Below are 26196 nucleotides of genomic sequence, written 5' to 3'. Positions count from 1 at the left end.
GGTTCAGGAGTAAAGGATCGCTGGACCAGGTGACATTCCATGTTGGGAAGATCAAAGGCCATTTGAGGGCCAGGGATGCCCAGTGCCCAGTCTGAGGGTGTTGATGAGGCTTGGGAGGGAGAGCCTTTCTGTTCTCTAACACATTTCCATAACATCTACTGTGCTTATCAGGAATGTTTTATGTGAGTGTTTTGGGGTTTCTTTGCTTTATTTGGGTGTGAGGACTATCCCAGAAGGTTCTGAGCTGCATTTCTGAGGCATGAGGAATACAGCAGAGACAGGATGTATGAAAGTGGGAACCTGGAAGCAAATATGACCCTGACACACAAGCTCCCCTGAAATTGCAGAAGTCTTTGGCAGGCGTTGTACTTCCTGAGGGCGTCAAGCAGGAGGTCTGAGCCAGTTTCCTCTCAGTCTCAAGGACTCGGGAAGCCCCAGCTGATATCTGCTTGTCTGGGTTAAACTGTTAAAATGCATGACCATTTTACTAAGTTTATAAGAGTGGAAATGCACAGAAGGGAATAGTTAATTCTGACTCAGATTAATTTAGGGCTCCCTGGGAGAGCCTTCGTAGCTGGGCCTTGGAAGCTGAGTGTGATTTCAGTAAACAGAATTGGAGAAGGCTGTGTCTGGTAGAGGGAATGCCTGAGAATTGGCCTTGAGACACCAACTGTGTGGACAGGACAGACACCAACTGTATAGGCATGTGTGGTTGGCATCTATAGTGTGTGGGTGGGTAGAAACATGGACTGTGGTCGGATTCTGGAAGGCCTTCAACTCCATGCTTAGTGAATTTTGACCTAAGTCTGTGGATGTCTGATCTGTATCTAGAGAACCACATTGGAGAAACAACATGAAAGTTTGTAAGGAAAAGTTTTGAAAGCAAGAGTCCCATTAGGAGACCATTTAAATCCATGACTGTCAAACCTCCCACTTCCACTTATACACCCACTATAGTCTGGATACTTGTCTCCCCAAACCTCATTGTGAAATGTGATACCCAGTGCTGGTGGTGGGGCCTAATGGATGGTGGTTGGGTCATGGGGATAGCTCCCCATGAGTTTGTTCTTGCCGTATTAGTTCCCTCCAAAGCTGGTTGTTAAAAAGAACCTGGTGCCTCCCCCTGTCTCTCTTCTTGCCTCTCTTACCGTGTGATCTGGACACACTGGCTCCACTTTGCCTTCTACCATAAGTGGAATCAGCCTGAAGCCCCCACCAGAAGCAGATGCTAGCACCATGCTTCTTGCACAGCCTGCAGGACTGTAAGCCAAATAAACCTCTCTTTTCTTCATAAATTATCCAGGCTCAGGTATTCCTTTATAGTAACACAAACAGACTAAGATAACCCCTGGAGGATTATCTACTCCCATGGCTAAGATTGGAGCCATAGTTTAGGTAGTATGGGTGAGAAGTAAAGAGAGTGAACACAAGAAATTGTAGTAGAACTAGAAAGGATGGTAGGAATCAGAGATACATGAGGAGGCAGGGTTGATAGGTGGTAAAATTGAGAAATTATTGATACAGGGAATTGTTGCTTTTAGGTCTGGTTGACTTGAAAGATATTATTCAGCTCCATATCAGGAGAGGAGTAAGAGGTGCACAGGAGTGTGTTTGTGCATGGCGGGGAGGGGTGGGGATGGGGCAGAGATTATGAGTTTGGTTTTGGATGTGTTAAGATTGAGGTACTAGTGGGATATTTACATGGAGATGTTCAGCAGCCAGTTGGAAATGCAAGCCTGGGGCTGCACACTCAGCTTATTCTTAAATGACTTATCTATGTCGCATAAATGCCAGCAAAGCCCAGAGGTAGACCGAGTAGATTCTAGGTGTTTCAGCTCATTCCTGAGCGTCACCATGGAAGTAATATATAGGAGTGTCTGGATTCCCCCTACTCTGTCCCTGCCCATAGGAAATTCTCAGTGAATGTTTGTTGTGTGAGTTGGACCAATACCCTTAGTTTGGTGATTCTGGGGGGAATGGAAGAGTTTATACTTTACTTGCAAATTGTGGTATGGAAGCACTCATTTACTATATTTGCTTATATTTGACCTTTTGTCCATGAACATATGCATGTAACAAATATTTTCCTAGGAAAAGAAATGTAACTTTACAAGAGAGATTTTCCTTAAATATACAGGGCAAAGGGGTGGTGGCGGGGTACTGCACAGTCTTAGTCCTGCCTTCCTGCCTCCTTCCTTTGTTTTCTCTTTGCTGTGACCTGTTAGCACAGTAGTTTATACTACCTTCTATTTGCCATTTATTTATTTAGTAATATATCGCCTGTTTATTGTTTCTTTATTATGGATATTTGTCCTCTAAAGAGCAGCAGCCTGAGTCTGTTTTTGTAGGGAACTTAGACCAGAATGGTTGTGCTTCATAGAAGGAGGAAGTCAAACAAATACGGATTGAAAATGCCCGGCGTGCAGGGTCACTGAGCTTATGTGGTGAAAAATGAAGGAACTGACATTTACCCCTCAGGGTTGTTGGGAGACTCACATGTCATTATATCTAGCGGCAGACTTATAAGCTACAAATGTTTGCAATTATAGGACACTGATGTTGTTGTCATCGTTATTTGGGAAAAATCAGGTAAATGAAGAAAGATTCACCAGAGTTTTCAGAACATACTTCATGGAAAATATATATTTGAGTCAGACAGAGTCATTGTCCATTCTTCCTCAGAAGAGGGACTGATGGCGTTTGGGTAAGATTTATCTGAAAGTGTTTTGCAATAATTCAGCCATGCAGTGGCAGGAAGGCCTGGCGTGGTTGCTGACCTGGGAGGGGAAGTCTTTCTGACACTCCATGGTGTCCATGGGTCCTCTGGGGCATATAATTCAGGGGTTATATTCTTCCCAGAACACATTCATTTAGCTTCCTTGCTGGCAGCACCTCCTGGCCCACTTACCTTATTCTGTGAAGGCCTCACACACACACACACACACACACACACACACACACAAGACCATTAGACAACTCAACTTGAGTTCAAAATGAGGCTGGGGGAGATGCTCCTCCTTTTTCCTAGGGAAAATGTCAGACATGGTTGTTTCCGGATGTCTAAACTTTCTCATACGATAAAAGATACTGTAGGGCCAAGAAATGATAAAAGGCCAATGAGACATGGGATAGTCCGCAAGGATAGTCACTTGGGCTGGTAAAGGCCTGGTCATTTGTTGGCCTGGGGATATATTATCAACTCTGTCCTGAAAATGAAAAGAAATTAGAACTGAGCAAGTGGCCCAGTGGGCATATCAAATTTTTATGTGTCCATGGTTTAAAAATGAGCTGTGCAAAGACGGTAGTGAAAGGAGCAACGTTGCAAGTGTAGTTTGTGTCTGTTAATGGGGCTCACTGTTTTGGCTAGGGAGTAGGAGAGATAATAAGCTTATTACAGTGTGTTGAGTTTAAGTTGCAATCTCTAAACAATATGCCAACCCCGTTATTTCTTTATTTATCACACTGAGCCATCATCTGTTGACTCGCTACTATGAGTGAGGAGGATTTAGCTTCCTTGAATCACCCCTCTTCTCTTCCTCCCCACCTTCCTCCTTATTTTTTTTGTCCTTGTGGCACTATTTTTACTTCCTTTTGTGGTTACCTTTGTAACTTTAAATAATACACTGAAGCCTCTGTTGCTTTTGGTCAGCTTTTGACAGCATTCTTTCACCCTCTGTTTTGTGAAATGAGGTTGTGGTGTCTCTCACCTTTGCTACATCTCTTTTCTATCTTCCATGTCCCAATTTTTCTCAACTGTATTTTTAATTTTGTTTGTTTTTATTTATTTATTTTGAAATTAACATATAGTAAGACTGACTTTTGCAGGGGAGGGTAACAACTATGTAAATTGCAACAAATGCATAGATTTATGTAACTACCACCACCATCAGGACACAGTGCAATTCCATCACCCCTAAAAACTCCATCGTGCCACCCATTTGTAATCACACCTTCCTTCCACCCCTAATTCATGGCAGCCACTGCTCTTCCTTTATTATCATTATTATTCCATTGCTGGGTAGTAGTCCTCAGCTTATTAATCCATTCACCTCCTGAAGGACATTTTGGTTGTTTTCAGTTTTGAGCAATTATGAATAAAGTTGATCTAAACATTCATGCATAAGTTTTCTTATGAACATATATCTCTATTTCTCTATCATAACCAGACCATACCGTCTTGATTATTGTAGTTTATAGGAAGTCCTAAAATCAGGTAATGTGAGTTATCCAACTTTACTCTTCTTTTGCAAAATCGTTTTGATGATTCTAGTTCCTTCGCCTTTCCATATAAATTTTAGAGTTGGTATGTCTATATCTATTTTAAAATCTTACTAGGATTTTGATTGGAAGTGCATTGAATTTACAGATTAACCTGGGAAGAACTGACGTCTTTCCTATGTTGAGTTATCCAATTCATGAACATAGCATCTCTCTTCATTTATTTAGGTCTACTTTCTTTCATTAGCATTTTTTTGGTTTTAAGAATCCATATGCTGTGCATGTTTTGTTAGATTTATACATAAGTATTTCCTTTGTACTTGGAGCTATTTTAAGATATTTTTAAAATTTTGATTTCCAGTTTTTTGCTGGTACAGAATATAGTTTTGTGTACTGACCTGGTATCTTATGACCTAGCTAAACTCACTTATCAGTTCTAGGAGTTTCCTACATAGAAAATAATGTTTTCTGAGAAGAGGTACAATTTTTATTTCCTCCTTCCCAATCTGTTATGCCATTTATTTATTTGCACTTGCTAGAATTTTCATTATGATGGTCAGTAAGAGTGGTGAGAGCGAACGCCCCTGCTTTGTTCCTGATCTTGGGAGAAAATGTTTTACCACTAAGTGTAATGTTAGCTATAGTTTTTTTTTAATCAGGTTGTTGAAGTTCCCTTTTATTCCTAGTTTGCTGAGAGTTTTTATCATGAATGGATGTTGAATTTTGTCAGATGTTTTTTCTGTATCAATTGATGTGATCATGTGATTTTTCTTCTTTAGACTATTGATATGGTGGATTTTATTGATTGATTTTGAACCAGATTTTATTATATTGTATTCCCAGAATAAGCCCCACTTAGTTGTAGTTTATTATTATTTCTACATATTGCTGGACTCTGTCAGTTCTTCATAGCTAAGGATAACGTTTGCCTTCAGTTGTGTAATCATATTCAGTGTTTCCTGCTTTGTCTCTACAAATGTCTTTAAAAGTTGAAAATCTCTGAAAGACAATACTTTTAGGATTATGAAGAACAAATACTGTCTGTAAGGAAACAAATAGGATTGTATGATTGCATTTCTTTCTCTTTGTGACCGAAATACTCTCAACGTTTTAATGGGTTAAGATACGGTAACTCGTTTCTTACTCTATTTAAAGTTATTCAGAATCAATGTCTTTCTTGGACAATTTTCTCTTTTTCCCACATTTCAGATTCTCTTTATTTTTACTAGTGGTTAGGGAAAGGTAACCATATTCTTTCTTCCCTTGATGCCCAGTATCACCCAGCTTCTTAGACATTCTCTTGCTCAGAATGTGTTCCATTCTTTTCTAATTTAAACTGGCTGTTTTCTAGACCTGCTACACAGCTGTCATCTGGGGATTTCTTTTTATTGGATCTCTGGCTTTATTCCAGGGAATGCAAGCTTTAAAACAGGAAAAGGTGGAGTCTGCTGAAAATTATTAGAGGGAACTGATACTAACAGCTAACATTTATTGAGGAATTGCCAGGTGCAAAGCTCTGTTTTAAGCTCAGTATAGGGATTACCTCCTTTAATCTGCACTACAACTTATGTGGTAGTTATTACTCTCTCCCAAATTTTATAGATGAGGAAACTGAGGCTTCAAAAGTCAAGTAACCTGCCTAAGTTTTGCCACAATAAATGGTGGACCCAGAATCCCAGCCAAGGTGATGGGACTCTGGAGCCCTCATTTTTAACTGCAAAGAGGGGCTGTCTCGGGTGTCTTTAAGGGTGACTTACTCCACCAAGCACACTTCGCCACTGGCAGACTGGACCCAGATGCTTCCTGAAATGCAGACAGCCAGAACAGAATAGTAAATTGAGGAACTGACCCCTGAACTCAGCTCTTTCCACTGTACCACACTACCTTCTTAATAATGAGTGGGTAAATATGCTTTGGCAGTGCAACTAGCAGGAAGAAGTGGCTCAGAGAAGAGCCAAGAATGTTGAGCACATGAACCACAGAGACACTAGGGGTATGGAGGATCACTGCAAACCAAAGAAGGACTTGTTGGGTGCAGACAGGGAAGGAAAGGCCTCTACTCTTCATTGACAGGGCCTAGAACTGGAGTGAGGCCCAGGGATGACACAGAGTTATAGAACACATATGCTCAGCAGCCCCGTCTGGTGACCTAGGGGCCCAACCCAGAGAGATTTGGAAGAAGGTTCTGGAATGGATGAGAATTTCATCAAATCCAGCAATGAGACCCTTTCAGTACTGTCCTTGGGCTAGCTGTGAGTCATTGTTTCTCTAGGATTCAATCCAAGTCTGGACCCAGAGGCGTCCGGACTGTTCATGCAAAGGTCCTAGAAACTGACAGTAAGAAAATGAAATCTAGGCTGAGCGTGGTGGCTCACGCCTGTAATCCTAGCACTTTGGGAGGCTGAGGCAGGCTGATCACCTGAGGTCAGGAGTTCAAGACCAGCCTGGCCAACATGGTGAAACCCTGTGTCTACTAAAAACACAAAAATTAGCCAGGCGTGATGGCACATGCCTGTAATCCCAGCTACTTGGAAGGCTGAGGAAGGAGAATTGCTTGAACAGGGGAGGCGGAGGTTGCAGTAAACCAAAGTCATGCCACTGCACTCCAGCCTGCGCGACAGAGCAAGACTCTGTCTCAAAAAAAAGAAAAGGAAGTCTAGATTCACTTACATTATCATCTATAACAGACAGTACTGTGGAAACATCTTGAACTTTCTAGAAATTTTGGAATTTTCCCTTGCTTAGTTATTTTTGTTACCTTTGTCTCCTTTCATATGTGAGCAGTGTTCATAACCACTATTATTTTAGAGTCAACAAAGGGAGGCCATATGCCAAAGACCCTGTTGCCCTGCAGCCAATAGGGAGACAAGCAAGGAGAGAAGAGGCCCAACACTCAGAAGAGAGAGGTGGATCAGCAGGGCTGGCCCATAAGAGGTTCTCTGACAAAGGAGTTTCAGGTACAGCTTATTTACAGTTGAGGGTATCAGCCACACAGCGTAGGGTTACTCTTTGCACTTTCCATTTTAAGTCCTCTCAGTCCCCCTGCCAAGGTGGCTGCTGGCATTTAATGCACTCATCAGGCTCTTCTCAGAGCCTGTCATTCAGCCTTGGCCGTCCTTTCTGGCTCTGGCAAAAGCCTAGTACTTAGATCCTTTGGCCCCAGCCTTCTTCGACACTCCACTCACTGTCTGTTTCAACCCAACCTCCCTTTTCCTTCTCTGATGCCCCTTTCCTGCCCACTCCTTCCTGCTCTGGCTCTCACACTGCTTGCAAGGCAACATCTACCCTGTCCTTGAGCCAGAGAGCAGTGGGACCACTCCACCCTCCTCCCAGCTGCAGGCCTGTCTTGTATTTGCTGGGTATAAGAGGCTGTGTTGTGATGAAGAGAGTGAAAATTGTCTGGACTCACTGCTCAACTCTGTACTTGGTAGCAGTGGATGGTCTGCTTCACCTTTGTGCCTCATCTGTAGACTGGACATAATACTCATAACTAGTACCTACCTACATTATAGGGTTGTTCAGGGCCTTTGAAATGAATTAATACACGCAAAGCAGTTGGGACAGTGCCTGGCACATACAAATACCTTCCTGTTTCTTTTTATTATTGCTATTGTCATTGTCACCCATTGCATGTTGCAGCCCTCTTGTTAATTCCCTTACCCAAATGCCAAAGTCACTGCTGTGTGCACTCTTAAGTAGAGAGAAGGAGCCAGGCCTCTGTAAAAGATTGATTATTTCAAATGAGAAAGACTTAGAAGAAGGAGCCATAGGGACCTTTGAGGTTTCGAGCCTGGATGAATGGGGAGAAGCCCTTAACAGAGACCCAGGGCCAGCAGCACAACGAGTTGGAAATAACAGCAGTAATGTTATTTCATTAGTTTGGAGATTAATCTGCTGGGCGGGGGGCGTGTTTCTTTTTGATAGTACTTTTTGTCTAGAAGAAATAGAAGATATGAAACCTGACACTGTTACAACTATGTGTTATTTATTAGTTATTCCTGGTGCCATGCCCTTGACTCCTTGCTCTATCCCCCCACCCCCCTTTTTTTTTTCTTTTGAGTTCATGAGATTGTTCTTTTTAGTTCCAACTTAGGTTTGAAGATCAAATTTTCTCATAATTTAAAATTTAGTCTTAAAAGCCTGAGAATATTGGCATCATTGAAAAGGAGAGAATGGTGCGGAATTGAATTTACATCTCTAGGGACACAGTGGCCAAAGGATAAAAAGGGTGAAGACATTAGGAAGAATCAGGGCTGAAATGTGACCTCAAAAAACAATCACTTCTCTTCCCATACCTGCTTGCTTTGTGGGAGCAGATAAATGTCAGGGGAAGCAGAGTCAAAGATCCAGAGACTAAGGTTTCTATAGAGTTCATGTCAACAAATACTGATAGGTTGCTCCCACAGTTTTTTTTTTTAACTGGATTCACTAGTAAGAGAAAGTGGAGTGGCTTAGTTTTTTGCACTCAAAAATAAGGAGCAAGAACAATATGTAGAAGCTATAATGCTGGGCGAGAAACGAGCAGTGCTGCAGAGAATTAAAAACGATGTGCCTCGGCAGTGGAAAAGCAGATCACACAAGGAAAAGTTTAGTTGAGAAAGTTCAAAAAATACATTTTCTAAAGTAAACTGTATTTGATGTCAATAGCTTCATGGGGAGATGAAAGGTTTGGCAGATATGGCAGAGCCAGGTGTGGGGCATCCCCAGAAGAGGAGGTGGCCTGAGCACGGGCTTGGAAGTGGGAAAGAAGAGACACAGGATAAACCCAGAGCAGCTGGAATGAGGCTCCAACTGGCCAAGGAAAGATATCTTGGGACAGTATGGCTGAATTCCTTGATTCGGTAGAGACTAGTGGGCCATTGAAGCATTTTGGGATAGAGAAGTCAATTAGCACTTTAAAAACGATCATTTGAAGGCTGTCTCAAAGAGAGAGGAGAGTCCAATTTTGGAGACCAGCTAGGAGGCTCTGGGTCTAGAAAATAAATAATGAGAAGTGTGTGTGTGTGTGTGTGTGTGTGTGTGTGTGTGTGTGTATATGCACACATACACAAATATATAAAATATATGTACATATATGTGTGTGTATATGCACATATATACAGTGATATGTCGATTAACAAAGGGGATATGTTCTGAAGCATATACATTGTTAGGTGATTTTGTCATCATGTGAACATCACAGAGTGCACTCACACAAACCTGGATGGTGTGGTATGACCTGTTGCTCCAGGCTACAAACCTGTATGGCATGTTACTGTACTGAATGAATCCTGTAGGCAACTGTAACGCAATGGTAAGTATTTGTGTATCTAACCATATTGAAACATAGGAAAGGTACAGTAACAATATGGTATTATACTGTTATAGGGCCACTGTCGTATGTGTGGTGCATTACTGACTGATAAGTCATTATGCGGGGAATGTGCACAGACGTACACACATGTACATACACCCCTCCACCCCGAGCAAAACGTCCTGGCAATCTTACCCATGCTGCATCACCACTCTTTTTTTTTTTTTTCTTTTTTTGAGACGGAGTTTTGCTCTTGTTGCCCAGACTGGAGTACAATGGCGCAATCTCGGCTCACTGCATCCTCTGCCTCCCAGGTTCGCCTCCGCCTCCCATGTAGCTGGCATTACAGGCATGTGCCACCACACCTGGCTAATTTTGTATTTTTAGTAGAGACAGGGTTTCTCCATGTTGGTCAGACGGGTCTTGAACTCCCAACCTCAGGTGATCCGCCTGCCTTGGCCTCCCAAAGTGCTGGGATTACAGGCGTGAGCCACTGCGCCCCACCTGTATCCCCACTCTTAACACCATGCGTAGCACAGAGTTAGCACTCAAATCTTAAATAATATTGGGTTACATTAATATTCAAGGGGTTCGCTTTACTGATTCCTATTTACCGTCTTTTCAAGCCCCTTCTTTCCAGCAGTCTCTGTGAACTACTTTTATCAGTTAAAGTAACCAGCATGTGCATTTAAAGACATGTTTTTGTCTAGTGTCTGATCCACCATTTATATGTTTAATGTTCTTTTGAATTGATAGTTATGGGGTAGTTGAGTCTCTAATCCCTGCCTGTGAAGTCTGTCTGTATCTGCCCAATTTACACATGTCCCAAATCTCTCTTTCTCCATGTTTCTTCATTTCTACTCTTTCCATCCCTAACATTTATTCTTATATTTTTCTGATTATTCCCTACTAAAGAGACTTAGAATTAATTCTGGAATCAAAATTCTCATTGTTGCTAAAAATTAGTACTACAGTGTATTGCCAGATGTGCAGTTTGTAGTTAGGAAGGGATTGACACACAATAGAACTGCTTGATAACACTGGTTTGGGTAGGAAAAAGTTGGCATTTATACATAAACTCGTGGTACCCCGTGGAAATCCAGGCAAGCTCAGCAGGCAATACTAATGAGGCCTCTGATTTTTTTCCACTGGGTGAGATGGAAAGTCATTGCAGATTTTGAGTGGAATAACATGATCTGGGTAGCAGATGCTCTGCTAAGGGTAAGCATGTTGCCCTAGGAACACAGATAGGGCTCTTCATCTGACCTTCCAAGATCAAGATGCCTCTTGGGAGACAGCCAAGAGACAAGTGTAAAAAGAGCAGAGATCAACTCAAGCCGAGGTTTGGAGGTGAGCACCAGCATGAAAGGCTCAAGGAATGGAAAGTCTGGGCTGGTCACTAAGGGCCTTATGCAACATGAGGGGTTTTGAATCCTCAGGATTCAATTCAAATGGATCCAACAATGAATGACACAATTAATGACACATCTTTTATAAAGATTACTCTGACTGCTGTGTGGAGGAGGGCAAGGAGACGTGAAAACCACGTAAGGGAATCCAGAGGTGATGAATGCCTGCATTAAGACATCATGGCAGCGATGGAGAAGAGGTGACAGATTTCTGAGAAATTAGGAAAAACAACAGGAGTTTGCAATGGACTGGCTGTTAAGAATAAGGAAAAGGGATGAGTATGAGGTGACCTTTACATCCCTAAGCAAGGAGGTGACAGCCGCAGATAATAGCCAAGTCATGAAAGCAGATGAGATAACCTTGATGGGTAGGCTTGTTTTATGGATGTAAAGAAAAGGACCAGACTCATAGCTCATAGCCCCAACAAAAGACCCCCTCGTTCTGCTTTACCTCCAAGGAAGCAAAGGGGCACAGGGTGAATCAGTTCTGTACTCCAGGTAACAGTCACAGGTCTGTACACAGTATTGTTTAAGATATCAGACCTTGGCCAACATGGCAAAACCCCATCTCTACTAACAATACAAAAATTAGCTGGGCGTGGTGGCATGCACCTGCTGTAATCCCAGCTACTCTGGAGGCTGAGGCAGAAGAATTGCTTGAACCCGGGAGGGGGAGGTTGCAGTGAGCCAAGATCATGCCACTGCACTCCAACCTGGGCAACAGAATGACACTTCGTCTCAAAAAAAAAAAAATCAGGCTTTAGAAAAGAAGGTTAGCAGGTACATTCTTTTTGAGCATGGATTGGAATTGGATATTTGGGTTTCTAAAAATGAGACTTGGAACTGTTAGATCTCAATGTACCTCATTCTAGAACAACTTGACTTGTGCACATATGGGGTGCAGGGAACATTGTGTCAGACCTGACAGGAGAAAGTTAGTTTTTTAAGCAAATATTTCATGTCTCTCTTTTGGATTCCAGGTTCTCCGTGTTCTCCTACATAAAGATGGCAACAGTAGAAGGGAGACATTGCCATTCTGGCTGTCCTTGGGATTCAGACTTGGTAACGAACTGCAAATACCCTGGCTGCTGATGTCTGTCTGCCCCCAAGTTTTAGGAGACGGGGTAGGCTGAGGGCTGGGGTGATGAGCAGGCTTGTATGCCTGGAAACCTGAACACTAATTTTAGGTTTAATGGCCACATTGGAGAAGCTGCCTTTAGAAGACTGCAAGGCTGAAATTGTATTAAAATGATAGGGTTTGGATTCTTGTTGAGAGAAATGACCTGCTAGATTAGAATCGACCAGCTAAGATTTTTATTAGCATTTTTCACAGTTACGAGTATTGGAAAGGTGAGGATGGCATATGGTGACAGGGTGACAAATAGCAGGAAATGTGTATGTCAAAGTTTTGATCTGGGCTGGACTGTCATCTCCCTTCCCCAAACTATGCCATAAGGCAGTTGACTCATTTGTTGGAATGACAAATGGACATGGGAAAGCTTTTATAATATATCAAGGTGAGAGAAAAGGCCCCTCACTATTTTTTTATTCTATCCTTGGCTTTGTTAGGACTGTTGTTCAATTTTTGTATTTCTAATCTCACAGGCACACTTCAGGTTTTCATCCTTTATAACCAAGGGGATGAGCTAAGGTGCATGTCTATTCTATGATGGTTCATCTTTTGGGGATTCTGGGCTATCTCTTTTGAAGCTTGCTGTAGAACTGAGTCAACAAAAGCTTTGTGTGAAACCCAACAAATTGTCACTACTTAAGCACCATGTTAATGAGACAAAATAAGAGTGAACTTGGAAGTAATGTTTTGTTGGTTTCTTTTTGTTTTGTTTTGTCCGTGTGTGTTTTAGTTTTTGGTGCATAGTTTTGCCATGGGAAAAGTGTCCAGGAATGGCTTTCTCTCCCTTGACTGTGCTTTTAGTGAAGTTGCCCATGATCAGGATTTGCGCAACATGAAACGTTCAGTGAATATTTGAAAATCTTTTCTTTCCTGTTTCTGCATCCTGTAACCACAGTAACAAGAATTCTTGGGGTGGCAGGAGGTTTTTTAAGACAGCAAATTATGGTTGAATTGTCAATAAATATTGCAGATGAAGTAGAAATGACTGGCTTTGTGTAATGTGGTCTTCAATATGCAAATGGATATGTCCTTTTGTGCAAAACCAATTAAGTCTAAATATACTGTATATGGTCGCTTTTGCCACAGAGTTGTTAATTCCTTCCTGCCGCACAGGAGAGGAAAGGATTGGTGAACACCACATTAAGATCCGGTGAGGCCGGGCGCGATGGCTCACGCCTGTAATCCCAGCACTTTGGGAGGCTGAGGCGGGCGGATCACAAGGTCAGGAGATCGAGACCATCCTGGCTCGATGAAACTCCGTCTCTGCCAAAAAAATACAAAAAGTTAGCCGGGCGTGGAGGCGGGCGCCTGTAGTCCCCGCAACTCCGGAGGCTGAGGCAGGAGAATGGAGTGAACCCGGGAGGCGGAGCTTGCAGGGAGCCCAGATAGCGCCACTGCACTCCCGTCTGGGCGACAGAGAGAGACTCCGTCTGAAACAAACAAAAAAAGATCAGGTGCGAGAGCCCTCTAGCGGGAGATCATCAGGGCGTTCATCAGGGCTGACACTGGAGCAGAAGACAGCCGAGAAATCAGAGAGCGAATGTTAAATTTAGCCCACAGGGTTGAACTGCACCGTGTAAATAAACACACTGTGACTTGCCATGTCCTCCTGCTGACTTGGAAGATGTTTACTAACAAATCTGCCCTGTAGAATTGTCAAGGACTTATTGAGACATGTCCAAAGTTAAAATTTTCATTTTAAGGACATGCAACATTCTTCATAGCGCTCACCTGAAATGCCTGGCCTGGGCAAGGTCAAGGAGTGGGGGATACATTTTGGTAATAAACAGTCTAAATTGGATGACATGACCCTCCCCTCCAATCCCCAAGGGCTAGTGAGGGATGGGATTTTCTCATCATTCCAGTTGCTTTTTTAAAACAAAGAACCCACCAATCTCACCCTTGCCTTCCCCAAGGCTCCTTTGAGTTGGGCCATGAATATTATTATAATTCAGTGGGTTATCTTCTTATACCTAGAAGGAAAATTACAAAGTACGCTTTTTTTCCCCCCAAATCCCTGACCATAATGCATACCTGAAGTTGTAATGTCAAATTCACATGAAAATTTTCATACCCTCTTAGCTACAGTCGTGATATTTCTTTGGTCCCTTAATGTGTCATTCATTATTTATAAATAAAATGAGAGGAAACTTTAAAAATGTTAAAATTTTGCAGCTTAAAATGAACTCATGATATTAATGGTTTATATGGGGTTTTTAAAAGCATATTGTATGGGAAATGCCCTGCCTTTCTAAAATAAATAAATAAATAAAATCTCCAATGAATCAGGATTGAGGCTCCTTGCTCACCACTTTCTTGTTGACCATCGTTCGTAAGTCCCTCTTAAGGGTTCAAAAGCTTGTTTCCAGTGGACAAGAATCAGACTTTGAAGCCTATGCCCTTCAAAGCCTGCATAAGGTTCATAACCCACGCAGTGGAGTTCACCAGTGAAAATGTGGACTCAGCACATTTTAGCCAAAACCACAACTGCCTCTGCTTCTAGTCTGTGACACGAGAGAGCCCATGAGTTTCTAGTCAGCCAACCTGGTTTGTCCTTTTTTAAACAGAAAATGGCAATAGCAAGGATTTATAAATACTATTTATACTCCAGGGACCCTCCAAGGTCTCCTGTCTTCCTTGAAGCCTGCTCAGCCTGAAGAACATGGTCATTTCTGGAGTCTTGGTGGCCTTCCTCTCTGGGGAACCAGCATGGCTGCCCAGTCCTGGGCTGCACGTTGCACAGTGGCTTAACTCGCTATAGTGTATGCCTCTCTGCCTGGTGCGTGCATATGCCTTTAAGAGTAAAGACAGCTCTGATACCCTGGGTCTAGTTCATTCATTCGCTCACTCAAGTCACTTATTCATTCATTCATACAGTAGTTATTGAGCCAGATCCAATTCTACTCTTTGGGGATATTTTTGTGAACAAAACAGACAGAATCTTTTTTCCTGATGTGGAATCCTTGGGATGGATGAACATTCAACTCATAATCACAAATTGAAATTTTCCACAATGATAATATAAACTGATACCCTATGATAAATGTGACAGAGGAAAAAGGAATATGGTACACTTAGAGAAAACAGTGAATGGCCTTATTTAGATTTTGGGTCAGAAAAGGCCTCTGAAGTGGTGATATTTAAGCTGAAACCCAAAGATACATGGTATCCCCATACAGTAAGACTAACAAGTATTTCTTGCTTTGAGAAATGATCAGCCATTTTTAAGGTCACGTGGTTGGTATGAACCTTCTAACTGTGGAGAATCCTCCTGGCTGTGGCTTCCAGGACAACCCCTTCCCTCCTTTATTTGCCACCAACCTCCCCAATGTTCTTTCTGGTGTTCCCTGGCTCTAATAACCCATGGAAACCTCCACCATGTCAGCTAAAGCTACAGCTGAAGTGAAGCAGTTGTATCTCAGGCCTACTTGCAGAATTAGGACAAAAGTTTTTCTTGCAAATATATTTATGAAGCATTTAGCAGTCCATTAGACACTTATCCTAATAAAAGAGCATGTGTCCTTGGTAGTCACAGTGTTGCAAAGTGAAAAGCACATGGCCTTTGGGATTCAGCTCATCTGGGTTTGAACCCCAGCCCTGCAGCCTCAAACAGATGATTTCTTAGTCTCGGTTTCCTCATCTGTAAGATGAGGCAAACTCACAAGGTTTTGTGAGGACTAATGTAACACACCCAGGCACAGAAGGTAGTCACCAGACATTCACTGTCATCTTCTGCATTCCCTTTCCCCACAACTTTCTGACCTCTATGGGTCCCAGTTTCCCCTGAGCTCCCCAGTTCTCCCATCTGCTCCATGATCACATGAAGGCCACCATCCCCCATTCAAAGCCAGCTCCTAAAGCATGAATCTGCTTCCCTTAAGAAGCACCATGGGCCCAGCATGAGCCATCTAGGACCCAATAGCAAGGAAGATGTGAGTTCCTAAGGACGGAGCAAGACTTCAGTCCTGCTCTGGAAAACAGTCCAGGGGATGACGGGGCACAGGAGCAACTCCCATCGTCAAGTGGGGAATCAGCCAAGGATTTGGTCCAGGAGGGGACCTGGGGCACCAAGCAGGATGATCATTCAAAACCTGAGAGCAGGGGCCAGGTACTCACGGACAGAAGCCCTGGGGTGGGGAGTGTAAGAGAGAGGAAGGAGGGGCTATGATTTAGGGCTCTCTAAGACCTCCAGGAGCTTATGCGCGAGATAGGCACTTGGGACTGGGTCATCTAAAATAAAGAGTCCCTTCTAGGTCACCAGGTAAAGAGGTGTGAGCAGGACCCAAAAGTGTCTCTCCCGTAGGTAATCTGAGATCAGCCTTGGGAATGGGACGGGGAAGACAGAGAACTGCAAGAGGAGAAACTGACAGCAGACGGGACATTTTTTTTATCTGAAAATGCTATTATAGTCAAATCCTTCTTACTCCCTTACAGGTAAGCACAGACACCTCCAGCTTGCGAAGGGCAGATCCGAAAGGCCGGAGCGCGCTGTTGGCTGATATCCAGCAAGGAACTCGCCTGCGCAAAGTCACGCAGATCAACGACCGCAGCGCCCCGCAGATCGAGAGTAAGTGAGCAGCCCAGCCAGGCCTCCTGTGAGCCAAGGACAGGACAGGCATGTGAGACACAGCCAGACACCCCTGGCTGGGGCCACAGCTGCTTCCCAGGACACATACAGAGCCATCTCAGACCTGCTCATTGGACAGGCCAAGTGGGCGAGAGAACGAGAGCTTTCCCTCCAAATCTGCAAATGGTTTAGAGCATATCTTCCATCCTTTTCAAATGCTAAAAAGAACTCTGCAATGGGACAACTTTTTTAAAATTATGATAAAATACACATAACATAAAATTCATCATTTTAACCATTTTAAAGTGTTCAACTGGTGCCAATTATTATATCCACAATGTTGTTGCAACAATCACCTCTATCTAGTTCCAGAACATTTACATCACCACTAAAGGAAATCTCATACCCATTAGTAAGTCATTCCCCATTAGTCCCCAGCCCTTGCCAACCTAATCTACTTTCTGTCTCTCTGGATTTGCCTATTCTGATATTTCAAAGAAATGGAATCATACAATACATGGCCTTTCGTGGCTGGCTTCCTTCACTTAGCATAATGTTTTCAAGCTTCATAGATGTTGGAGCATGTATCAGTACTTCACTCCTTTTATCACTGAATATTTAATTGTATGGACACACCACGTTTTGTGTATTCTTTGTAGGGTAACAGTTAAAGATCACTCACCCTGTGTCAACGTGGTCCTCAAACTCAGTGATAGAAAGTGAAGGGCTCAACATTTTTTTTAAAATGCAAAATTTTTGCTTCACTTTTCACAAGGAGAAAGATGTATTAAGAATTCTGTTTCAGAGGATATGACTGAAGCTCGCTGTCTGCTAGAATGTGACAGAGTAAATTGAGTCCTGTGCTCAGGTCAGATGACCCACATTGAGTTCCGGTTCTGCAACCAGACAAATCGGGAAGCCTCTTTGAGGCTGTTTGGTCATCTGTGAAATGGGGAGACAATACCTGGCTCCTTTTCTGTCTTGGTCAAGATTGTTGGAAGTTGAAATAATATATGCAGAACTTTTTAGTACAGGTCGAGCATCCCTAATCCAAAAATCCCAAATCTGAAACTTTTTGAATGTCGACATGATGCCTCACATGGATGATGAAGATGACGTTGTTAACCCTGAAGAAAATGTGCCTCCAGGTGACATGGTGGAAATGTATGATGGGTTTATTGAAGGACAAGAGCGGCATACATTCATAACAGAACAAGAAATCATGTCAGTTTACAAAATCAGAGAGAGGCTTCTGAGACAAAAACCATTGTTAATGAGGCAGATGACTCTGGAGGAAACATTTTTAAAAGACAGCTAGCAGAATGCTTCCTCAAATCTAGAGGACCTACTTCCTGGTCTCTCAGTGGTTTCTGATGTTTCTTCTCACCTAAAACAATAAGATCCAGTGTACAGTAACCTTTAATCAAAACACAGCATCGCAGGAGACTGAAAGCCTGCCTTTGTTTGTTGCTGCTGTTGTCTAACAGCTGATCTGGGTATTCTGGTGATACTACTGTGTTGCTTAGTTACCTTGAACATATTATTTTTTTGCTGTGTTAATGGTATGCCATATTTTTAACTGCTAAGTTCTTATGTGTGAAGAAGTGTAGGAAAATGATTGCTTATTGGTAGCACAGAAAGTCAGTGTCAGGAATGATAGTGATGGACAAACCACAGATTGACAATTTGGGAGGATGAGATGGTGACACCTTTGCTTTCTGATGGCTCCATGAACGCAAGCTTTGTTTTATGCACAAAATTATTTTAAAATATTGCATGAAATTACTTTCAGGCTATGTGTAAAGGTATATATGAAACAAATAAATTTCATGTTTAGACTTGGGTCCCATTCCCCAAGATATCGCATTATGAATATGTAAATATTTCAAAAAAAAAATCTGAAATACTTGGTCCCAAGCATTTTGGATAAGGGATACTCACCCTGTAATGTAAGGTGTTATTATGTCTTCCTATGTTCTGCTATGATATGCATGATGGTAATTCTTAAAGATAGTCCTAAAAATATAATTATATCTCCTGTCTGTAATTATAAATGTCAACACACAGGATAGACAAATTTTTAAAGAAATATTTTCAACATGGAGTACATTAAAAATTAGTTTCTGGTTAAACCCATGATCGAATTGGTTAAGGCTAATTAACAGGTAAATCAGTTTCATCAAAACACTCACTTCCTAATCATTCTCATGAGTAAGTAATGTATAATATTAACACTCAGAATAATCTGGCCACTTTCCTCCACCAGTGGGCACTGTGCCCTAATTTCTCTGTGCATATTAGCTTCAGGTTGTAAATATTTTCTGCCAGGAATTCTTGTCTAAGCTGAATATCTTCTCATTTTCTGTAGTTGGTAATCACACATGTCTGGAAGGCTGGAGTTAGTGACACCTTTCCTCAGGGACCCATGATCTTTCCGTTCCATAGATGAAAAGGTTCAGGGAGGCATGAGGGGCTGGGGGCCTGAGGGCTGGAGAGACAGGAAGGAAACTGCCAAGGCACAATCATTGCAGGCTTTACCTCTTGCTTGCTTTTCTGGTCAGTGCTCTGTGGACAAGAAGTTAAAATGACTGACTGAATTAAATCTGTGGGTTTTCTTTGTCTAGTCCTCCATAGCCAAGTTGAAAATAAGAGCATCTCTACATCTACCACGTTTGGGTTTTCTAATTCAAAGGTACTGTCAGTTGCTCTGTTAGTATCTGCAATATGGCAGTGTTCAGGTCCCTTTGTTTTGGTCACTTTTCAGGGGAGTTGGGCACAAATGGTTAGTTCTTTGGTAGGACTGACTGGAGAGGGCAGGGCATATGAGTCTACAGGGTATCAAGGCAGAGGGTGCCTGGAGAAGATGCTGAGTGAAAGGATGACATTGGAGGTGGGAGAATGGGAAGGCGGACAAGGGCAGTGATAGACCAGTGTTAGACCATGGTCTGAAATGAGACCTGGCTGCTCAGCTCTGCTCTCAAGTCCTTGCCTATTTGTGTCTTCTCTCTAAAGGTTCTAAAGGAACCAACAAAGAAGGAGGAGGTTCTGCAAACACACGAGGTGCGAGCACACCTCCCACCCTGGGAGATCTGTTTGCTGGTGGCTTTCCTGTATTGCGACCAGCAGGCCAGCGGGATGTAGCAGGTAAGGAAGAATTCATTCTGGCTCCCTTGTGGTCTGTATCTCCTTAACTTGTGGAACCATCTGGGCAATCTACACATGCCAGTAAGCAACAATGGTTTTACTGAACAGTCACGATAAAGTAGAAGATCATGTTCTTGGGACCTTAAGCACTGGAAACTTCCAAAGTACAAAATGGTTCTTGAGAAATCTTTTACATCATCATCCTGTTTAAATTATTCCATTGTAATAGTTGAAAAATGACTTGTAATAATGTGTAATACTTAGTGATGGCATGATGGTAGCCCAGTCTGCAAAGTGTATATCGACAGAAGGTCTAAATTGTAATAGAACTTCATAGTGACATCACTGTGGATGCACTAGCAATGCATGAGTTGTAATGATTCAGTCTTCATATCAGTTAGGTACTGCTGGGTAACAAAACACCCTAAAACTTAAAAGCTTTAAACAATCGTTTTTTAGCCTACAATTCTGTGGGTTAGCAGCTTAGAGTAGTCTCGGCTGGGCTCCCTCTTGCATCTATAAAGAACTGCAGGTCATGTAGGTAGCTTTGCTAATCTTATATTTCTCATATTTTTCCAACCTCTGGGGCCTCAGCTATAACCACTGGCCTGACTCACCTCTATCCACATGGTCTCTCAGTATCCAGCAGGCTGTCCAGGCCTCGTTTTCATGCCAGCAGCAGGGTTCCAAGAGAGAAGACAGAAGTATAAATAAAGCCTCTTGAGGCTTAGTCTTGGAAGTATTACTAGGATGTAACTTGGAAGTCTAAGAAGTATCACTTCCTATCACATTCTCTTAGCCAAAACAAGTCACAAGGATGGAGAAATAGACTTTGCCTCTTGATGTGAGGAACTGTAAAATCATATTTCAAAGATTATGGAATCAAGCATAAGTGGGTAATGAAGGTCGTGTCTGTAATCAGTCTACCTCTTTTTTTTTTTTTTTCTAGTGGGCATCAGAGGTTTTTTTGTTTGTTTGTTTTTGCTTTGTTTTGTTTTGTGATTTTTGTTTCAGTGGGCATCAGAGGTTTTGAAAGTATTGCATTAAAATTGAACAAATACAAATTTACTCTGAGGAAAAAAAAAAAACCACCTGTTTTTCCTATTCTTGTTCTCTTTAACCACCAAGCTGAATAAACTCCCGGAATACCATAAATACAGCAAATACAAAGGCCCAAACATTCCTGGTACTGGATGTTCCATTATGTGACTTTGCTAACTTTTTTAGTGGCCTCTGTGACTGTTTAATGTTATGGGATGCTTATGCTACCTCACTCACTAATAAAAGTCCAGCAAAGAAAAAGACGCTAGGATATTTTGAGATCCAACTTGAACCTTCTCAAGGGCCATGTTCATTTAGTCATTTTTGCTGAGGGGTTAGCAGGAAAGGTAGAGCACAAGGTCTTCCTCAATAAAGACAGTGGATATTCTTCAGTGCCCTCTTCTTTTTCAAAATTTCTGAGTGCTATCAAACAAATATCCTTTGGAATAGAAGGCTTCCACCAGTTTCTCTTCAGAGAAGATGGGAGAAATGGGCCCCAGTCAGGTTTTCATAGGAAGCAGCCAAAAATAGCCAGCAGGAGTCCTACTGGTCTGCTTGTCTCCAGTAGGATATAAGTGTCAGATGTTTGAGCCACTGTAATAGGGAAGACAAGAATTTATCTCTTTAGAGATGGAGGTCCATAAGGAAGTGACTAATGATGCCTGTTTCAGGATGGAAACTCAAGGAGAAAGCCACTAGATAAACACATGGACTGAGTACCATGTCAAGGCAAGGCAGGTCGTGGCTCCCTGCTCCCGGCACTTTCCCGGCAGCCCCCTTCTCATCAGAGGAAGGAACTTGAGCCTTTGCTCCCTCTCTGAGCTTCTGGCCTACCTTTCTTGGTGGTTCATGCCGTCCCCTCCACTCACGCTGTTCTCCTTGCTGCTCTTCACACACCAACATGTTGCTGCCACTGGGCGCTTGCACTGACTCTCCCTTGGCCTGAAAGGCTCATCTGCAGGTGTCCATGTGACTCAGTCTCTCCCGTCCTGCAGGTCTCTCCTCAGGTGGCAGCTGATCAAAGTGTCCGTGAGGTCTTCACTTATCATCCCATATAAAGGTTCAGTTCCATCCTTTCATTCTATATCTCCTTTTCCTTAATTTACTTTTCTTGTATTACTTAGCACCATCTGACATATCATGTATTCACTGGTTTATCTGTTTATTGTCTGCCTTATCCATCTAAAGCTAAGCTCCATGAAGGCAGGGACTATGTTTTGTTCACTGCCATAGAAATGCCTGGTGCATGGCAGGTGCTCAGTAAATACTTGCTGACTAGCATGTGTGAATGGTAGTGTGGTGGCTGACATTCAATAGGGACCATAGCACAGTGTCATGGGCTCATGGTACTTCTAGGGACTCATGAAAATATTTAAATTTCTTTTAAATCAGAAGAAAATATATGACCTTTTAGGGTCAAAGAATGTATTTGTCTTTGTACCAATGCAGTCATGAATATAAATATATTTTTAATGGAGAAGAGGCCCACAAAGGCAAAAGTGCCTAGGGACCCTGGAGTCATAATGCAGCCCCAGCTTAGAGCTCCAAGGGAGTGAGAATTACAAGAAGATATGATGAGTAAACATTATTTCTGGGTTGAATAGAATATGTAATGAGACTTCCAGGGTCTTCTGGAAAACATTCAGATTTGAGGAAGAAGAAATATTTCATCTTTTGATAAACCTGCAGGTTATAAAAGCTGAATCCTTTCCTATGGGCACAGCATCCCTGATGCCCTTAAGCTGGCCTTTCCGCCACCTCCTGGTCTCCTTTGTGTTTTCTTTGGATTTCTAGGGCTCGCATTTCCATTGTGAAGGACAGCCTCCTCCCTTAATTCCCTCAGCTCCCTCGGAGCTCTCTGTCGGCCCAGGCCTGCATCCTCCACTTGCCTGCACTTACACCGTCAGCCCCTCTCTCCCCTGCAGTCTCACCTTTCTCCCTGAGGGGCATGAATAGAAGCTGGGCAGGGATTTGCCCGCCCTCACTTCTGCTGTGCATGTTAGGATAAAAATGAGTATGCCTACATTTCTCATGTGGTTGGTGGCTTCATCAGCACAGGATCCCCTACTTTTAACTGATTCACTTTAAGCGTTTTTGAATCTTTGAGACATGGTGTCCTTGGTTACTTAAAAGGTTTGGATAGGCTAATTAAGGGTAGGCTTTGCTCTGTTTTGCAAACTTTTATTATCCCTTTCAATTTCATTGAGCCACTGGGCATGTAGGTAGGCTCTGCCTTGTTTAGGCAGCTGCCTAGGTTCTCCTCGTCATCTTTATGTATTATATGAAAGCAGGTTTGAGAACTTCTAGGCAGGAATGCCTGAGCTGACACCTGCTAATACCATCCTCACCCTACCTTAAGAACAGCCATTCCATAATGTGGTTGGAATATTATGGTCTAGGTGACTGTCACATTATAGCCAGAGGGGCTCATATTTGGAAAGCCAGATACCAAGGTCTTGCCTACTTAGCTTCCCCTGAGTCACCTCTGCTAGGCCATGCTTTGATTGGCCTGGCTTTTGAAATCCAGTACTTTAAGTGTATGACTTAGCACCTGATTGAGGTAAACACACAGGAGACTCAAGTACTGCAAAGATCAGAACCCCCAACAGATGCTGGGGTTTCTAATCTGAAATGAAAGCTGCAGGCCCCATGCTGCAGCACCCAGGAAGTAGTGGGTGTGAGAAAACATCATTTTTCAAGTGTTGTCCACATGTTGTCATGGTGATTACAAAATATAGGGGAAAACATACTCCCCAGAATTCTTATAAAAAGAGTACTAAATCTGGAAGAAATATTTTAATCTACTTCCTGAGTAGACAGTGATTACTCCAAGGACATTTCTAAGCAGTAATTGCAGAACTTCAAGGCAGTAAACAGCGAGAGGAACTTTTTCTTATTAGAGAGAGGCAGAACGAAAAAGGGTGAGAACTAGCAAAATGGTGCAAGATTGTGCAGAGTATAGAGGCCCCTCCTGGGGCATGCTCCACCAGAGTCTTCCATGAGAACCAAACGCAAATGCTTACAAGAGCAAATCGTTGTTGTAGAATTTAAAAGGAATTGAATTTCAAGCTGGGGCAGATGCAATGAAGGATCTATAGGGTGAGAAAGCCAAAACCCTTGGGAATTAGTGTAAGTCTTTCGGAAAGGAGGTTTTGAACTTTCAGAGGCCATAGAACTGCGAGGTTCAAAGTCATTGGACCTGGGTTGTCAAGGGCAAATGTCTCCCTCCAGTCTTATCTTTATATTCAGGGAATCATGAATTTTCTGCTCTCAACACAGAAACGAAGAAAGTCATTGTTCACAGAATGTCGGGAGTGAAGAAAACCTCCCTAGCCAGGAGTGCTGGTTGATACACCTGACGGTCCAAATTAGCGCATAAGGGCTGATGGACCTAGTAGGTGTCAGTGAATGAGTGTGAGTGTGGTCTTGATTAGGAAGGGCAAAAGACACCCGGGCAGTCCTGGCCCTCGGCTTGGATACTAGGGGCCCAAGGCGGATGACAGCAGAGGTGGCAATGGATAGGAGGGCGGGAGGCCTGACCTGGGCTTGTCATTAATGCTGGCAAGGACCTTGGAGCTGGTCCAGTTGGTCCTTCTGTGTGACAGCTGCGGTACCTGAGGCCTCTCAGTGGACACGTGCAGAAAAAGCGGTCTACAGTGCAGCTCACTGCGGGCAGGCTTGAGTGTCCTGAGTGCCGCCTACCAGCGGGGGCTTTCTCCTTCTTTATTGCCGAGCTAACCCAGAATCTGTTTCACTTCCAGGTGGCAAGACAGGGCAGGGCCCTGGCTCCCGCGCGCCCTCTCCCAGGCTTCCCAATAAAACTATCAGCGGCCCGCTTATCCCGCCTGCCTCTCCCAGGCTAGGCAATACCTCCGAGGCGCATGGCGCTGCCAGAACAGCCCCGCCTCGCCCCAACGTGCCTGCCCCGCCCCCTCCCACCCCACCCCCTCCGCCGCCACCCTTACCCCCGCCCCTTCCCTCTTCCTCCCCCATCAAAACTCCGCATGTGTCCCCACCTGGCCCACTGACCAAAGGGAACCTCCCGGTGGTTGCACCCCCTGTCCCCTGTGCGCCACCACCTCCACCTCCGCCACCTCCCCCAACGCCACCCCCGCTGCCCCCGGCCTCGGTTCTTAGTGACAAGGCAGTGAAGCCTCAGCTAGCTCCCTTGCACCTCCCGCCCATCCCGCCCCCGCTCCCTCTCCTCCCACCTTTCGGGTATCCCGGGCTCAAAGCGGAGCCCGCCAGCCCTGCACAAGATGTGCAGGAGCCTCCAGCCCCGCCACCCCCGCCGCCCCCGCTCCCCACTTATGCTTCGTGCTCCCCGAGGGCTTCTTTGCCCGCGCCCCCTTTGCCAGGAGCTAATAACAGCAGTGAAGCCCCACCCCCGCTACCCCCCAAATCCCCCAGCTTCCAGGCCCCACCGCAGAAGGTCAGTGCGCAGGCCTTGCCCGCCCCGCCTGCCCCTCCGGGCTCCCAGACGTTCCTGCAGAAGAAGAGGCACGGCCGACCTGGTAAGGAGCGCTGCCTGGCCCATTGCCCCTGGTGGAGCGCAATAAAATCGTGTCGTTGCACAGGACTTTATTTTTGGAGGTATTCATTTCAGAGATGGACACCAGGGGTGAGGGAGGCAGGGAGATTTGCCCAAAATCATGCTGCCTGTAAGCAAGGGATCCTGGCCTTGATCCCCTGCCCTTACTAGCTCTGTGGCCCTGGGCAACCACTTGGCCTCTCTGTTCTCCCTTCTCTTCATCTGTAAAATGGGGATAGATAGCAATAGTTGCTATCTCCTGGGCTTGTTATTAAGGATTAAGTGAGTTCTTAGGTTGGAGGTGCTTGGAACAGGGCCTGGCAACAGTGAGCTTGAGAGGGATTATTTATTCTTACTACCATCCTCCAACTCCAGATCTCCCTGAGGTGGAGAGGGCGTGAGTGCGGCTTGTTTCCAGAACCAGGCCTCCTTTTATATTTGCCGGCGTTTTCCAGAATCTTCACCGGCCCTCAGTAAACTGGATTCCCACTCTGCCTTAGTTTTCGCAGGTTCTCCAGCTGACTCAAGAAAACTGAGGGCCTGTATTTTGAGCCAAATATTAAAAATGTTTCCTTCACATATGCAGCACAGATTATTTGAATTGAGTGTGCATGCCCCATGGCTGATTTCCTTGGTCCCTCTAGTAGGAGGCTTCATTCAGTTTTAGTGCCCCTGTGAATGGGAAGTACCTCCACACGTCCACAGACACACCCACATCCACGCACGCAGACACACTCAAACATGCACACTCATAACACACACATCCACATGCACACCACAACACACATATTCCCGTGTCTTTTAGAAAATATTTCGATGCAGAAAGCTTCTTAAAAGTATTTTCTTGAATTAAAAATAATG

The 26196-nt window shown here is 43.7% G+C and overlaps 1 protein-coding gene across 1 annotated transcript in view; it reads left to right on the top strand.

Moving 5' to 3' along the window:
• The window catches only part of WIPF3 (WAS/WASL interacting protein family member 3), a 112129-nt gene that overhangs the window by 54405 nt on the left and 31528 nt on the right, over positions 1-26196 (top strand). Inside the window, exons 3-5 of the mRNA XM_073009009.1 lie at positions 16487-16619; positions 19632-19763; positions 24566-25318. Of these exons, the coding sequence (XP_072865110.1) occupies positions 16487-16619; positions 19632-19763; positions 24566-25318 (1018 nt within the window). The remainder of the gene's footprint in view (positions 1-16486; positions 16620-19631; positions 19764-24565; positions 25319-26196) is intronic.

Source organism: Chlorocebus sabaeus, chromosome 21 (assembly GCF_047675955.1).
Source record: "Chlorocebus sabaeus isolate Y175 chromosome 21, mChlSab1.0.hap1, whole genome shotgun sequence".
NCBI classification, from domain to species: Eukaryota; Metazoa; Chordata; class Mammalia; order Primates; family Cercopithecidae; genus Chlorocebus; species Chlorocebus sabaeus.
Note: the sequence above shows the minus strand (reverse complement) of the source record. Positions and strands in the feature narration are given on the sequence as shown.